The 16,122-nt window shown below is 34.1% G+C and overlaps 1 protein-coding gene across 3 annotated transcripts; it reads left to right on the top strand.

The window, feature by feature from the left end:
• Nucleotides 1-47: 47 nt before the first annotated feature.
• Nucleotides 48-15,789, top strand: LOC115879117 (mediator of RNA polymerase II transcription subunit 1). 3 transcript variants are annotated; one of them, XM_030895770.1, is made up of 14 exons: nucleotides 48-190; nucleotides 320-465; nucleotides 520-653; nucleotides 716-1,291; nucleotides 1,345-1,582; nucleotides 1,642-1,822; nucleotides 1,920-2,149; nucleotides 4,554-4,793; nucleotides 7,100-7,205; nucleotides 7,292-7,478; nucleotides 9,032-9,225; nucleotides 9,282-11,180; nucleotides 11,425-11,482; nucleotides 14,633-15,789. In XM_030895770.1, exons 1-13 carry the CDS (start codon nucleotides 160-162, stop codon nucleotides 11,436-11,438), a joined length of 4,176 nt encoding a protein of 1,391 aa, XP_030751630.1. In that variant the 5' UTR covers nucleotides 48-159; the 3' UTR covers nucleotides 11,439-11,482; nucleotides 14,633-15,789. The 3 variants fall into 3 exon arrangements, with proteins under 3 accessions (XP_030751630.1, XP_030751628.1, XP_030751629.1); XM_030895768.1 differs by lacking the exon at nucleotides 11,425-11,482; XM_030895769.1 differs by lacking the exons at nucleotides 11,425-11,482; nucleotides 14,633-15,789 and adding an exon at nucleotides 11,280-11,410.
• The last annotated feature ends 333 nt before the right edge of the window (nucleotides 15,790-16,122 follow it).

Genomic DNA, 16,122 nt, shown 5'->3' with positions numbered 1-16,122 from the left:
CAAATACACTGACCTTGAAAATGTCAATATTGTCAGTTTATCATTTTTGCACCTCCTTTTCGTTTGGGACTGTAAAGTTTGATAAAAGTGTTTTAGTTTATAATTTTTGTTATAACTAAGATAAAATGAAGCTTTTAGATATTTGATGACAAGTATATAATGCTAGAGAAAATGAATAAGTTACAATATAGTAAGTATTTCTTGTATTCTTTCGAATATTTCATTTCACGACTCTTGACATTTAATGAATCCATTTCATTAAAAAGAAAGTTTTTAATGTGATTACACATTTACTAACTTATATTTACCAACAAAATAGGTGTAACGACAATGCCAGTCTCCGGCTCGGGTAAAGATAAAGCCAAAGACTGGCAATTAGAAATTTTAATGGAGAAGTTGAGATCTAAAGCTAGTCAATTTAAATCATTGCCAGAAATTTCTAAAAATGTTAGAATGACACTACTGGTAAGTCTGTAAAATGCTAGATAATTAAATATTATTTACAAATTGTCTTTGTAGGAAAAAAGATATGCTTTAGATAGTGTTGAAAAAACTCAGCATCAAAAATGCTTGGATACTTTACAACATGTCATTAAAGTTACAGGATTGCAAAGTATGATAGAAAGACTGGAGAGTCTTACACGGCAATTGGGGTATTGTACAAGACAAATTAAAAAACTATATTGATATTTTTATGTTAAACATATTATTTTAGGTTACGTTTTGTTGTTGAATCTTCTGGTGTATTTATATTCTCAGACATGTTCTATTTGGAAATTATTCTAGACCCCACAGGCACGGTTAAAGATGTAAAAATCCATCATGAAGGAAAAGTAGAGCAACAAAGCTGTTTAGAATTAGTTAACTGCCTTTCTAGAGGAGATTTTACTGATTTTACAACACAACTTGAAGGATTTGTATCAATATATCAATTAAATGCTGAGAAAAAAGTGAAATGTAAAGCCTTTACTGCCTTAGAATCTTTAGAAGCCGATTTAAGTACTTTAGCTCAGTTGCATACTTTTATGAAGGATCCTTTTAATTTGTTACATAAATCTCCCGTTGGTATACTAGAAAAAAGAAGGGGTGGTCATCCCATGAAGCTCACATATTTTGTATCACCTTATGATTTACTTAATATAGAAAAGAGTGAACTGGATGCAATTAGTATAGACAGTATCATCAGTAAGAATTTGGGATATAGTGTGACTGTATGTATGGAAGGTTCTACAGCACATAAGTTACCGACAACTACCCTAATTACAGTTAATAGAAGTTTAAATGGGAAAAGGTACCTAAATTCAAATTACATTACAATCATATCATTATAATATGTATTTTTAGTACTCCGACTTATACACCACTTACCAGTCAGAACTGTTCAACAGTACCAGCTTGTTTTACATTAAAACTTAATAAACCAATGCCATTATGTGTTTCTTTACTCAGAAAAATTCACCAAATCCAACAGATACCAGATATTGATAATATAAGTAATACACCTAAACCCCTGCTGAATCTTATTGTGAATCATTCAAGTGATGGAAAGATGAGCTCTAATAATAACAAAGGACTGTTTGTTGTAATTATAATTATAGCTGTTTGTTGTTTATTTAAATAATTACTGTTTTATAATTTTAGACATTGCCTGATCAGACTCACTGTTATTGTATGACAGAAAATAAAAATATGAATGGTATTTTTGTCTCCAACATTCTATTTACACATCCTGCTCAAGTGGCAAGTATCTTAACAGTATTAAGGGAACAAGCTTTATTTAACACTGTTATTGGCAGTTGTGTAAGGCCTAATAGTCGTCAAAGTAAGTATAAATAATAACTAAATTGTATTATAATATAAAATAAGTTTTATATTTACACCAGACATTGAGTAAATATTTTTTTTTCTGAAATAAATAGGTTTTGACAATATGACAATGTTTGAAGTTAGTGCATTGTCCTCAACCCAAATATCCATATCTTTGGAACATCCGCTAGAGGAGTTCATGGCCACTGCAGATATAGATTTATCAGATGTTTCCAACTTGGTTTGCAGAATTCAAAATCCAGGCACACCACCCCCAACGAATGCCCCAGATATTGTGTCCGAGCTGGCGACTAAAGTACTAAATAAAAGTTTTTCCATACCTGTAAGTATCTTTTTTATATATAGTTCTGGTTAAATATTTCTACTTGTTTCTACCTATGTTATCTAAATTATCACCATTTTAAATTTCTAATTTATTCCACAAATAAAAGTTACTAATCTAAGAAGTTCTAAGCTCATTTATATATACAGGATGGTCCGAACTGTATTCCGGAAACTTCGGCAGCATATTCTGCAGATAAAAATAAGTAAAAAAGTTCTTATAAATGTATGTCCTAAAATGCTTAGTTTTGGAGATACAGGGTGTAGAACTTTCATTTTTATTTCGATTTTTTCCAAATAATTTCGGAAGTAGCGTCAATATTTGGATAAAAGTTGGTGTCTGGGAGTTTTTTGATATGAAACATTTGATTTTAATAATAATAATAATAATAGTAATATATACTTTATTTCAGAGTATGTTTCAAATATACAAATATAATATAAATGAACACAAAATGAAATGACGTCAAATACAACAATGTAACCCTATATTATAATAATCACTTAATGAATATGGTTCTAAGCTAATTAACAATTTTCTAACTTTTTTCTTAAATACTCTGTTGATTTGAATGCATTTAATTTCCCTCGGTAATTTGTTAAAACATTTTAAGCACATGTAATATGCACCTTTTTCTGTTAGTGTAAGTCTGTGGACTGGAAAATCAAAATTGAGTGTCCTTGTATTATAGTTATGATTCTGTGAATGTTTTTTAAAAATTGACTTATTGTTAAATAAAAAAAGGATGCACTCGTATATGTACAGACCATACACTGTTAATAGACTATTAATTTTAAACACATTCCTACAAGAATCTTTAGAAGCCATGTTATAAATTAACCTTATTACTCTCTTTTGACAAATAAAGATTTTTTCTAAATTTTCAGTAACAGAACACCCACCCCAGAAAATAATTCCATATCTAATTACAGATTCAAAATTCGCAAAATATATTATCTTTAATGTATTTCTGTTCATGTACTGACTTATGACTCTAATCGCATAGGCAATTTTGTTCAATTTCAATGATAACTTGTTAATATGGTCAGTCCAATCCAAGAACTCGTCAATACAAATTCCTAAGAACTCCGTATTTGTTGCAATTGAAAGATCCAGTTTATCTAGATTTATATTAGTGACTTTTTCTGCTCTATTCTGTTTTGTACTAAAAACTGCTACATTGGTTTTTTCTTAGTTTAATAAAAGTTTATTTCCCAAAAACCATTTATTTGCTGCCTCAAACATTTTTATACCCTTACTCAAAATATCTGTATTGTCTTCCCCTCATATCAGCATGTTAGTGTCATCTGCATAATTTATAATACTTCTGTCTACATTAGGCAGAATGTTACTTAGATCATTGATATATACAATAAAAAGAAAAGGCCCGACTATACTACCTTGAGGAACACCCAAGTTATTTTCCAAAATACTAGACTTAGCAGAATTGATTCCTTTTTGGATTATTACTCTTTGCCTGCGATTACTAAGGTACGACTTAAATAGTTGTAGAGGGCACCACCTACATATTTTTTAACTGGTTTGAAGAGTAATAACTTTTCGCCCGTACCTGTATAAAACTACTGAGTAGAAAAATATACATTTACGACGTTTTTTACGTAAAAAAGGTCTCTTGGTAAAAATCGTTACGTGTAATGGTTCCCGAAATATTAGGAATGGAAATTATCCATACTGGTCATAAATTAAACATAATAATAATATGTTCACTAAATAGTTATTAGACTGCAATCATAAATTTGAAATTATTTAGGGTCAAAAGTTCAACAGAAACTGACCAGTTGAACAGAAAAAGTTATGATTAATTTAAAAAAGTAAAAAGTGGCCAAATTTATAATTTCAGTCAAATAACTATCTACTCAACATATTTATTTTTTGCCAATAATGACATATAATGACTACTTACATTCCAAATATCTTGAAAACGGTTACTTGTAGCACTTTTTACCAAGAGACATTTTTTAATAGTAGTTTTATACAGGTACGAACGAAAAGTTATCACTCTTCAAACCAATTAAAATACATGTAGGTGGCGCCCCCTACAAATAGGAGTCATATTGACATAAAAATCAAATTTATCATGTCAAAATACTCCCAGATACTCATTTTCATCCAAATGTTGACGTTACTTCAAAAATTATTTGGAAAAAATCGAAATAAAAATGAAACTTCTACACCCTGTATCTCCAAAACTAAGCATTTTAGGACATACATTTATAAGAACTTTTTTACTTATTTTTATCTGCAGAATATGTTGCCGAAGTTTCCGGAATACAGTTCGGACCACCCTGTATTTTTACGTTTTCTATGGAATCGTTCAATTAAATTTTATAGTTTTTTACAAATATTATTTTATTTTTCTTTTTTTTTCTATTTTAATTTCAAGGTAACTCTACGAGCGGTCATCAAAATGTGGGAGAAACAGGCCACAAGGCGCAACCTGTACTCTGGACAGGAAAATTTTAGTTTGCCCCTCGGTTCCGTCGATCCCGGTGGTCACAAGGGCCCCGGCTCCGGGACAGGCAGCGGCCTGTCGGAATACGGGGGGCTGCAAGATAAAATCAAACAAGAACCAGGCAGTCTACAGGGGCAAGGGCAAACAGGCCATCAAGGTGCTATGTTACAGGTAAGGGCTTTGAATTAATCCTAGTGTTGTAGAATCTTCAGAGAAAATCCATTTATTTCATCAATAGTTAATTTACCGTGTTACCTGTTTATTTTCAACCTTATAATGATGTGTCTTTGCTTAGTTCATAGTGGAGAGCAAACTGTTATTTCTAAATACCTAATGTTGTAACAGAGAGAATGTTCCCTTCGTGACGAGGTAATGTTCTCAAAGATTCGCGAAGAGTTTAGGATCATTGTGCAAAAACGGTGATTCGGGATCCCGGGTGTGACTTCACTAATTGCTAGGGCGTCCAGTTTTTTTTAATAAAAAAAACTTCAGTAATCGCGGTAATTTAAAAATTTTACTTAACACATTACACGCGATAACTCGAGAACCAATAGATTGTGTAACTGATAATATAATAGAGAGGTATTTAGAGTGAAACTGATATTAAATAAGACTGTTGATTGAAAGAATTGGGAAGATACGCATCCGAATGGGCGAATTTGTGACAAGGCTGATTTGATTTCCCCTTACGTCTCAAGTGCTGTACGGCGGAGGCACCAATCCTTGTGCGGTCAACGCATAAAACACTTATCTTCTCTAATTCGCCCGGCGAAGGAATACCGACTGAAGACGGGATGGAAGGATCTGCAAGCGATAGTGTTGCCATATTAAAATGTGTAATATCTGTAATAATGAAAAATCCGCGTTTATGTTTTGAAAATGTATTCGTGTTAAATACCGGGACTTGAAATAAAAATTCCCGGTTCTTTCAAAATTCGGGGAATTTTTTTTGCTGATTAAAAAAGTATTTTTTGTTACATGCGAAAGTTCATTGATACTTTCTAGGGGCCGAAATCAAACTCTTCTAAATAAATAGTGTTGCTCAATTTATTAGTTATATTTTATGTTGTTTTTATAAGAATTTACATTTTTTTTGACTGATTATTTAATAATTATTTTCATTAAAAAACACATACTTCCATCGATTTTATTTTTGAAAACCATCCTTTGCTTGCTGATTGACGAAATGTGCCATCATGGAACAAAAAATTAGCCAGTACCGAGAGTACCAAAAAAAAACGGGAATTCCCGGTTCCTTAGAGGCGTGGTACCGACATTCCCGGTTCCGACAAATGGCTCCGGTTCCGGAAACCCTAGTTTTAAACATAGAATAAACAATAAAAATAAAAATTATTTTATATGAACTGAATATGTTGTATGATCGAAAATAGTCGTTTGGTTGGCTTGGAAACGACGATTATTGACAATTACCATAATATTTTACATATGAAATAACAGCGATCTTCATTTCCAAACCAACTGTGACGCCGATTTTGTTTAATCGTATAATATTATATTAAATTGTTTAATGATAGAAAATACGTATTATTAACGTACTGTACCCAAAATCCGTAAATCTACGGATTAATCAGTAGTTCTGGCAACACTGTCTCCGACAACCACTTATTCTGTCGACTGAAAGCAGAACTACGGTACAGTATTCTTTATTCGCTGTATTGTCGCGATTATCAGCGCGCAGCTGCGCAGAGCTAAACTAAAGGATGCTTCACGCTATACCGTAACGAGTCCGAGCCGTGCGTTGGTGAAGACACGGCCAAACATTGTCAAGTGTTCTTTACACATATACATTCATGCCAGGCCGAGCACTATCCGAGCTTCGCCGGAACTCGTCCGTGCCCCGTCCCAGAAATGCCGGCGTACATTTTTTTCTCGGATCCGCTCCGTTCCCGCCACGTTGCGGAAAGCTTGAATGTACTTTTCCTGGTGCTCCGACTGCAATCTGCAGTCGTGATATAAACAAAGTACATTTTTTATCATGCCTGTAGTAAGTATTAGTGAATCTTTAGCAGTATTTGACGACAGGGTGTGCGTAAAACTGGACAATGAAAGGATGTAATGAACAAGATAGATCCTTCATCTTTTTCTTTGAGCAGGTGTTTTTCTTTATTTATCAACTGCAATTGGTATCAATTCCAACTGCGAGAACTTTGGCATTGTTCGTATTAAATCTTCGTGTGTCTATGGGGCTGTGTTTTCTAATATACTCGGAACTAATACAAACCCCGTTATCAACTCGGTGTTGCATATACAGAAGGATCGGACGTGGCTCGGTGTCTACATCACGGAACGTGCCCGGCTCGGGCACGGTCCGGTGTACTGTGAATCATCCCTAAATCTCGGAAAGGCTGACGGTAACGCCAGCTACATCTCGGACAGGTTTTGTGCCACTAAATCGTTTCATAAGGTTGCGCATCTTCTTATTTCTTCAATCAACGATAAAATCTTTTGTCTCCTAGGATCCACAAGGCATGTCCTACGAATCTATGATGGCGTCGAATTTTCAAAACTTCCCACCTTCCGATGGGGTGCTGACTAATATTGAACTGACTAGTATTTTGTCAGGTAAGATTATTTGTAATTTTCAGAACAAATGTGATTAAACTTTTGACGGTCACTGTAAGACACTTAAATAACTAAATAATTTTCAGGAGGTTCAGATAAGCAAACAGCAAATAAGCGGCAGAAGCGCAAAGCCACAGACGATCTATGGAGAAGTGGCAAACGGAAGGTGGGAATAAGCGACGATTCGGAACTGATTGAAACGTCAAGTTGCGATTCTACGTCGAGAAGCACCCCCATATCGCAGGAAACGGAAATTCCTACACCAAATTCTGGGTGAATTATTTTTTATTAAATATAAAGAGTTATAATCCGCGTTGGCAAGTCTTGTTCTTGGGTCGGTATTTACATGCGTGGAAGCGAATCGCTATTGGATCTGATTACGTCGGAGGGAGAAAAAGGCGACGATGTGCTGTTGCGGCGTTGCCACATTTATCGGAGATACAGGTGCGCCTTTCCTTGTCTAGTGGGGTAAAATCACGTCAATTTTTTTCGGAAGTATAACTAGATAAAGTCAGTAGATATGTTTCTGGGCATCTGAAATCGAGTTCTAAGAATATTGTTAGGGTAATTTGAAAACTCTACTTTTTAACACATAACACGCGATAACTACTCAAGAACCACTTTAAATATTGAAACTTTCTTTTTCCGTTTCGAAGTTCGGATGCCCGCCAAGATGTTTATATGAGAAAAAATTGATAGGCTTGCGTTTTTTTCTAGTCGAAAAGTTAAAAAACACGTTTATCAACTTTTAGTGCATTACAATTTTCAGCAATGGCGTAACTTTTTTGTTTGTAAAGATTTTCACATACTGTCTGCCAAGAAAATATAGCACAAACATTAAGAAAGTTTTTTTAAAGAAAACAATCAGTTATTTCTAAGGGATTTCGGGATATCGATTTTTTAGTTCTAATATCGCGACCACTGTCGAGCACCAACTCATTTCCACCTATTTTTACCAAAAGCGGTAAACTTCTAAACATTTTAGGGTCGTTGTTTTATTTCTGACTTGCATTTAAAAATTCACAACCTATAAGGAAAATTACACGATTCGTTAAATAAACAAATAAAATATAATGAGACGTAATTAAATCCTGAAAACCTAACCTAACCTAACCAACTACAACCTTCCCTAGAATTTTAAGTACTGGATTTCAATTTTATGATTTTATGCGGCGCGACCCTGTTGACCGCCATGAAGCTACCATATCCCCTTCCAAGTCTCTTAGCAATGTGCAGGGTTTCTCGGTTTATTTTATACGTTTGGCAAAGTTTTCACTCTTCTCTCTTTGTTCAGTACATTATAAATGCATTGTCCTCTTCTTACATACGGAAATCGGGAACCTAAATCGAGCGTTGCCAATAGGGTATTTTAAGTTTACATGTTATGGTTATGTTATAATTTTCGTTAAAATTAATATGTAAAATTATACCTACCATTAAATTTTAAATTATTAGTTAAATTGGTGTTTAAGGCGAAATTAACGTTAACTATTTTTAATTATTTTTTATTTCTTTTCATTGAATATCTATTTAATTCTAATATATTACAATGTGGCCAAAAAGTTAGCAGTCAGTTAAGTTTTTTTAGTCCCTGAATTTTATGAAACTTGGTGCATTTCTCTTTGAATTTTTCGATGTTTTGCTATCATGACAGTCTTCCCATGACCATAATGTGTCAAAACTAAATTTTTTTCAATTGTTGCGGAATTTATGGTACGCCTGTATAACGCTGCAAGTATAACAACATATTAATGATACACATGACTTGTATACACATGTTTTTGTGGCCACAATATATCTGTAATTTTTGTTTTAAACTTCTATAGATCTCACTCTGATTTGGAATTATCAAATATTGACTCATCAGAATTCTTGGGTAGTCTGGATAAAACTTCCGGAGAGCCTGAAACAGTTGACATGAATGAGATTCTTTCGAGCGCACCACTTAAAAAAAATGTACACGAGCCGTCGCCCAGCAGTACTTCCAGTGTTGTATCCGATATTAGCGAGAAAAGCATAGGTAAGTTAAATAGTATATTAAAGGAACATGTAAAGATTGTAAGTTATTGATTTCAGTGCCTCCAAATGTAAGTATTACGCCGATTACTTCATCTACCTCGCCGGTATTCACAGGAAGTAACACAGAAAAAAGACCCGGCATTGAGATAATACCAATATCTCAAGCTGTAACATCACTTATTTCGAGTTCCATCACGATAACTCCCATAACGACCACGACGAAAATAAGTGACGACAAAAGAGAAAAGAAGAGCAGCAGAAGTAGCAGGGAAGAAAAGGAAAAAAGAAGAAAAAGGAAAAGGGACGAAAGTCCTATGGGACCGCCAGATAAAGTACCACCTAAACAAGATCCTTTAAACAAACCGGTGTCCGTCAGCATAAAACCAGCCGAAAGTCCTCCTCTATCTAGTTCGACACCCACATCGCCAAACATGCTACGAAAATTTAGTCCTTCGCCAACCTCTAGCCGTCCTCTGTCTTTGTCAGGGAAACTGAGTCCAAATCTGATGAAACCGAACAAGTCCAGTTCTCATCATAGTCCCAGCCCTAAAAATTCGCCAGCTCACGTTTCCTCAAGTCCCAAACATAGTTTAGCTAGTATATCCAGCCCAAAGCATCACGGAACCAGCCCTTCAGCCGGTGGAAGCGGCAAACCCAGCATGTCGACGTTAAAAAGCGCGGCAAATTCAAATTCGCCTTCTAGTAAAGGTTCGAGCGAGAAAAGCAAGAACAAAGATAGTTCAAGGGACAAAGACAAGAGCAGGGGCTTATTTAATGTTAGTGGTTCGAAAAGCAAATCGTCTTCGTTAAAAGTCAAACCCCTGGACTTAAATATCTGTAACGAAGCTGTTACATCAGATGGCCTTCCTTCTCCAAGTGCCGATTCTAAGTCCAGTCAAAATTTGTTAAGAAATAGGAAAGGTTCTTTGTCCGCCATAGTAGATAAACTAAATATAAAAGTCAATGCGCAACACAGTGATATTCCTACGGATTTAAGTTCAAAGCCTAGTAGTAAAGTGCCAAATAAAGACGGTAAGAGTAGTGGAAAAGTGACGGGCGATACAAAAAATTCGGAATATATGGTTAAAACTAGTTCGGACGGGATGAAGTTAACCATTAATAAACCTAGAACTAAAGAGAACAAGTCCAGTTCATCTAGTGGTCTGTCTTCGAGTAGTAGTAGTTTAAGTGGCAGCGGTGGTTTAGTTAAAAGTACCGTCAGTACTAGCAGCGGTTCTCCTAAAATCCATACCGGCCTGAAACCAGGTGTTAATAGCGGTCCAGCTTCGAAAAAACCTCAACAAGTACAAAAAAGTAGCAGTTCGTCGAGTATACCTAACAGCAATACAACAGCATACGCATCTAGTGGCAACTTAAAAACTTCAAGTAGTTCAAATAAACCTTCGAGTAGTAACAGTAGTTCAAAAATAGCAAGCGTAGCGGGATTACAAAAGACGATATCCAAACCAACTACATCTCCAAAATTCGGATCTACCGTAGCAGATTTAAATAGAAGTAAAGACCGATTAAAACAAAACAAAAGTTCCTCAGAGAAATCGATATTTTCCTCGTTAAAAGAGCGCGGAAAATCGAGCCCCACACAAAACGATTTAGATAGTATTTATAAATTACCGCCTAAAATGATGGATCCTTACACATCTTCTCTTATGATGGAAGGTATGATGAAAACCTTAGATACGAATTTCCAAATACCTAAATTATCAGCCCGGACATCGGAAGAGAAGAAAAAGAACGAATTGAATAACATGAACCGGAGTACCGTTGATACGAAGCTCTTTGATATGGTGAAGAATGAAATTAAATATCCGATAGCTATACCTCCGATGAATTCTTTAGATCAGAAAATTAGGAATAACATGTCGAGCGTTCTTGTCGGAGGGTCCAAAGGTGAAGATTCCGACGATAAGAAAAAGGACATCACACAAAATATCTCTGGTAAGTTTTTATTTCTAAATTCATTGTGCATTTAAGTGTACGTTTGGCATCATATATTTTAACTATGTGCACTCACAATCATCTTGTTTTCCCACCTAGTTACTGGCCTAAATAATTTGCTTAATTCCATTTCCAAGTTGATATTTGTACATTCGTATACAATGCCTATGTAAGAGAAGTAAGACTCGCTTTTATTTTTAGTTTTAAATTTTTTATTTTTAGTTTTTAATCTTATTTTTTCCAGGGGCCTCAAATTGAAAACTATTGTTGCCAAAATGTGAATTTTTGTATGGTATAAAAGCGTAAGTATGATTGTGTATATTCTTTTTAACTAACACAAAGGGTTGGGCTAACATACGCATTGTATACTCTTGATTTTTTTAGTGTTGTAGTTAATAAAGTTTTAACAGCGCCATAGCGATAGCTATTCTATACAAGGTCGTTTAGGTGCGTGTCGTATATAGTTCATATTAAATAAATTTTTAGTCGCGTGATTAAGCTTGGCGGTACGTTGCGCACTTTTACTTATTTTCTTTTAATCAAAATATTTTTAGAAACAAAAATAAATTAATTATAAATATATACCGTGCTGGCAACTGTCACTTTTGGGTCGGTACTGACATGTGTGGAAGTAAATCGCATAGGGATCTTATTAAGTCGGAGTGAGAGAAATGCGACGGTGTGCTGTTGCGGCGTTGCCGGTACGCCTTTCCCTATCAGGTAGAGTAAAATCACATCTCAAACCGCTATTTTTAAATGACTTTTTTTTGAAAAGATAACCAGATAAAATCATTAGGTATGTTTCTGAACATCTGAAATGGAATTATAAGGATATCGTTGAGGTTTTTATTTTTTTATAACGATAAAACGTCAGTTGATGCAGTTGAAGCGATAATTTAAAAACTCAACTTTTTAACACATAACACACCATAACTTAAGAACCACTTTAGATATTGAAACTTTTTTTTATTTTGAAGATCAGATCTTTTACAATATATTTAAATAAGAAAAATTCGATAAGGTCTATTCAAAAATTTTAAACAACCCATCCATTTACTTTTAGTGCATAGCAATTTTCAGCAATCGTGTAACTTTTTTATTTATACAGAATTTCACATACTGTCTGCGAAGAAAATATAGCAGGAATGTTAAGAAATTTTTGAAAAAATTACAATCAATTATTTTTAATAGATTTTGAGATATCGATTCATTTCGAATTCAGAGTTCTAATAGCGCGACCACTGTCGAACACCAACTCAGTTCCACTTATTTTTACCAAAACTGCAAATATTTCTAACTTGCACATAGAAATTTTCAAGCTATAGGAAAAATTACAAGGACTCGTTAATAAATAAACAAATAAACTATCGCGAAACGTAATTAAATCGTGAAGCTGAACGCATGATGTACACCTTTTCCTAGAACTTTAAGTACTGACAGAGGTACTGATTGGGTCGACCGGTGGACTGCGACAAATCTGCTATATCCCCTTCCACGTCTCGTAGCAATGTGCGCAATTTCTCGGTTTATTTCGTACGTTTAGCAAAGTATTTAGTGTTCTCTCTTTGTTCAGTACATTATAAACGCATTGTACTCTTCTTACATACGGAAATCTCGACCCAAGACTAACCTTTGCCAGCCCTTAGTAAACAGTTATTATTTACATCAACAAAACTCACTTCCTTAACACACTTAAGGAACATAAAGGGCCATTACTACCGTTTTCCTGTTCAAAATATTCTAATAAGGTTGCCATGAGTTTTTTGCAGCGCCTGTTAAGCTATCTGGTACACTTCACACTAAAAGAGGTTCAAAAAGAACAATGTTCGACTGCAAGGTCTGCTAATAAAATTTTTTAAGCTTAAAGTATTACAAATCACAACACAATTCATTTAAATCAAAAACTCGTAATACAAAACTAAAGTGTCAAAACGAACGACAATGTCAGGAAAGAAATAAATAAATGTGGCAACTTGACATTTTTTACAGCTACCTGAGCTACCACTGAATCTCCAGCGGGAAATTTAAATTTCAGTTAGTCAGCCCGGCGCCGAATATGGCCATGGTTGGCAACAATGAATTTGAAAATCGCGGCCTCGATTACGTAACTAGAAGTTTAATTGGTATCGCTTATACTTTGGCAAATACATTTAATAAAATTAGTATAGTATTGAGATATGGATCAAAGTATCATATAGATAGATATAGGTATGATTCCCTTTTTAAAGCATGCTTTCAAGTAGCATTACTTTGTTGAATGGAGTTGCATTTGTTATTATTGAATGAATAATGGAGCATTTTAATTCTAGGATATCTTAGATGAGTTGAAAAGATAACTTAGATTTTGGGAATAACTACTACTAGTAGTTATGAAATAACTAATTTATTATTTCTTTCATTCATTGCTATAAAATTTCCAAAAACGTGATAAATGAATCACTTAAAAAGTCCTCGAGGTCCTGTGGTTATATACAATAAAAGGTTTATATTGTTTACAAATAATAACATGAAATATATAGAACAAAACTTTTATTACTGCTTACGATCTTATCGTCAAACTTAAACGATAAGATGCAGCATTGTTTTGCATGTCCAATTATAAATGTGTACTATGAAAACTGATTTTGATTCTCTCTATTTTTTGTTTAGTAAAATAGTCCCATACTACTACAATATAGCTTTGAGAACTTGTAAAATGCTATTTTTTAATATGTATACAGGGTGTCTCAGTAAAAAAACATCGATCAATATTTAAAAAATGAAAATATGAACGAAAAACTAAACAACTGGATTTTACCTAAAATTTTCTATAAACAGTTGTTTTACCTTTTTGGAAAAAAAGTAAAAAGGCTACGATAATTTTGTAGCAACTGAGATACGAGGATGTCAGAAATTATATTTTCGAAATCACCATGTATCATGAAAACTAACGAGGCTATGACAGTTTGGTTTGCAACGCCTAAAAAGCTATATTTAGAAAGATAATATGAGAGATAAGAGATAGATAACTTAAGATTTTATGAAACTAAAGATGCTACACAGAGATTTGTCTTAGACTTTTTAGTTCTTGAAATACAGGGCGAATACAGGGGAATTTTAAGCATTTTTCAACCCCCTTCGTATCTTTGTTATCTTACAACTTATCGAAAATGTGAAGACTGAGTTCCGTATAGTTTTTACGTAGAATTCAGTGGCGTAACTAGTTTTCCGCTGCGAAAAACATTTTAATACTAAACTAAAAAGTCTAGGACAAATCTCTGCGTATCATCTTTAGTTGCATAAAGAAGTAGCACAGTGATGTGAAAGCCGCATCTTTGTATCTCTACTCATATACGAGAAACGTCATAAAACACACAAAAATAGGATACCCTGTACTTTACAGTATTACTGACCCACCTTGTACCATATTCGTATTCTGTAAGATAAAATTATTTAAGTAGCCCCGTTTTCAGGTACCGAAGACTTGTTTCGCACCACGGATCCGCTCAATCCGTACCCGTCCGCTAGCGAAGCCCTACACAGCCTGACTTTGGCTTCGAAATACGCCCCAACCACCACCATCGATACGGAGGCTTTGGACTTCAGCAAAGCACCGGCGTTTCCCCATTCGCCCTCCGTCAGCGTGCACATTGTGAACTCTAGAGCTTCGAGCCGAAGCTCCAGCTGTCTGGGCGACGATGACCTGATGGACGAGGGCATGGTCACACTTGGGAAATGAATGACGCGCGGGAAAACGGTATGGTTGAGAGTGTTCAGGAATGTAAATACTAGTCTCGAGTATTAAAACTACCCTCGCTTCCAGTCACAACTAGGGATGGGCGATAATGGATTTTATCTATCGATAAGTATTGCAACTCACCTGTCGATATATTCTAGTTATTGATATGTCGATAAGTATCGGTATATCGATAACTATCGAGAGGTACTTATCGATCTATCGATAGTTATCGGTATATCGATAACTACCCAACAAGCATAATTTATTGCTGGAACATTGCCAAAACTTCGCAAAGCAAGGTGTAACATTGCTTTTTTCATTGTAGGGAGGTTTATGCAAGGTGGCAGGGTAGCTTAATATCTTCCGCCAAATTAAATTGCAGTGCAAGGTTGAAAAACACAATATTATTGAAACGTTGCTAATGTGACGTTCAGGAAAGTACTAATTTGAGATGTATTAGTAATATTGTTAATTTACGTCAATACAATATTGGTAAAATTATATTGTACCTATGTTTCAAAACTTATTATCCATTAAACTTTCTATTTTGTTATAACTTATTAACTGACTTATTGCTAAAATAATATAGAAAAAATAGATAATGTTTGCAATAAAAAACCATTTCATTAGCAACATTAGCAATTTTATGCAATTTTATGTTAACAATAATACATCAGTAATAGGTTATAATCAACAGAAACATTAATGGGTATTAATTGTAGACTTTCAAATAGGTATAATATACCTACTTTACTAATACTGTATTGACGAAAAACATAAACAATATTGATAAAAATATGCATATCTCTATATCCATTGACTTAGAAAAATTAAAAATGCTCGGTAAATATATCCCTACCAAGAAAGTCGAATTTGTCAAACAAATTGAAACTCGTATCCTGGTTTTATCCATGTTTTATCTACTTCAATTTTTAGTTGGCTAAAAGCGAACCTAAAACATAAAATTTAACTTAAAAACAAACTAAACAAAATTTGTCATACTTATTCACGGCTACAAACATTATTAAAACACACATAATAATAAAATTATACTTACATTTACATTCATTAAAATCTCATTCGAAAAGCATAAAACGTGATACCAAAAGCGTAAAAAAACAAGTGCGTTAACCTAACCTAACTTATACGTATGATCGAAAAAAAAAGCGTCAGCGATGGCTATGAAAAGAAAATCGCTGTCATTTTATATGTAAAATTATATGG

This window comes from Sitophilus oryzae, unplaced genomic scaffold, assembly GCF_002938485.1.
Source record: "Sitophilus oryzae breed Bouriz unplaced genomic scaffold, Soryzae_2.0 scaffold_1576_pilon_pilon, whole genome shotgun sequence".
NCBI lineage: Eukaryota > Metazoa > Arthropoda > Insecta > Coleoptera > Curculionidae > Sitophilus > Sitophilus oryzae.
This window is presented reverse-complemented; position numbering and strand designations above follow the sequence as displayed.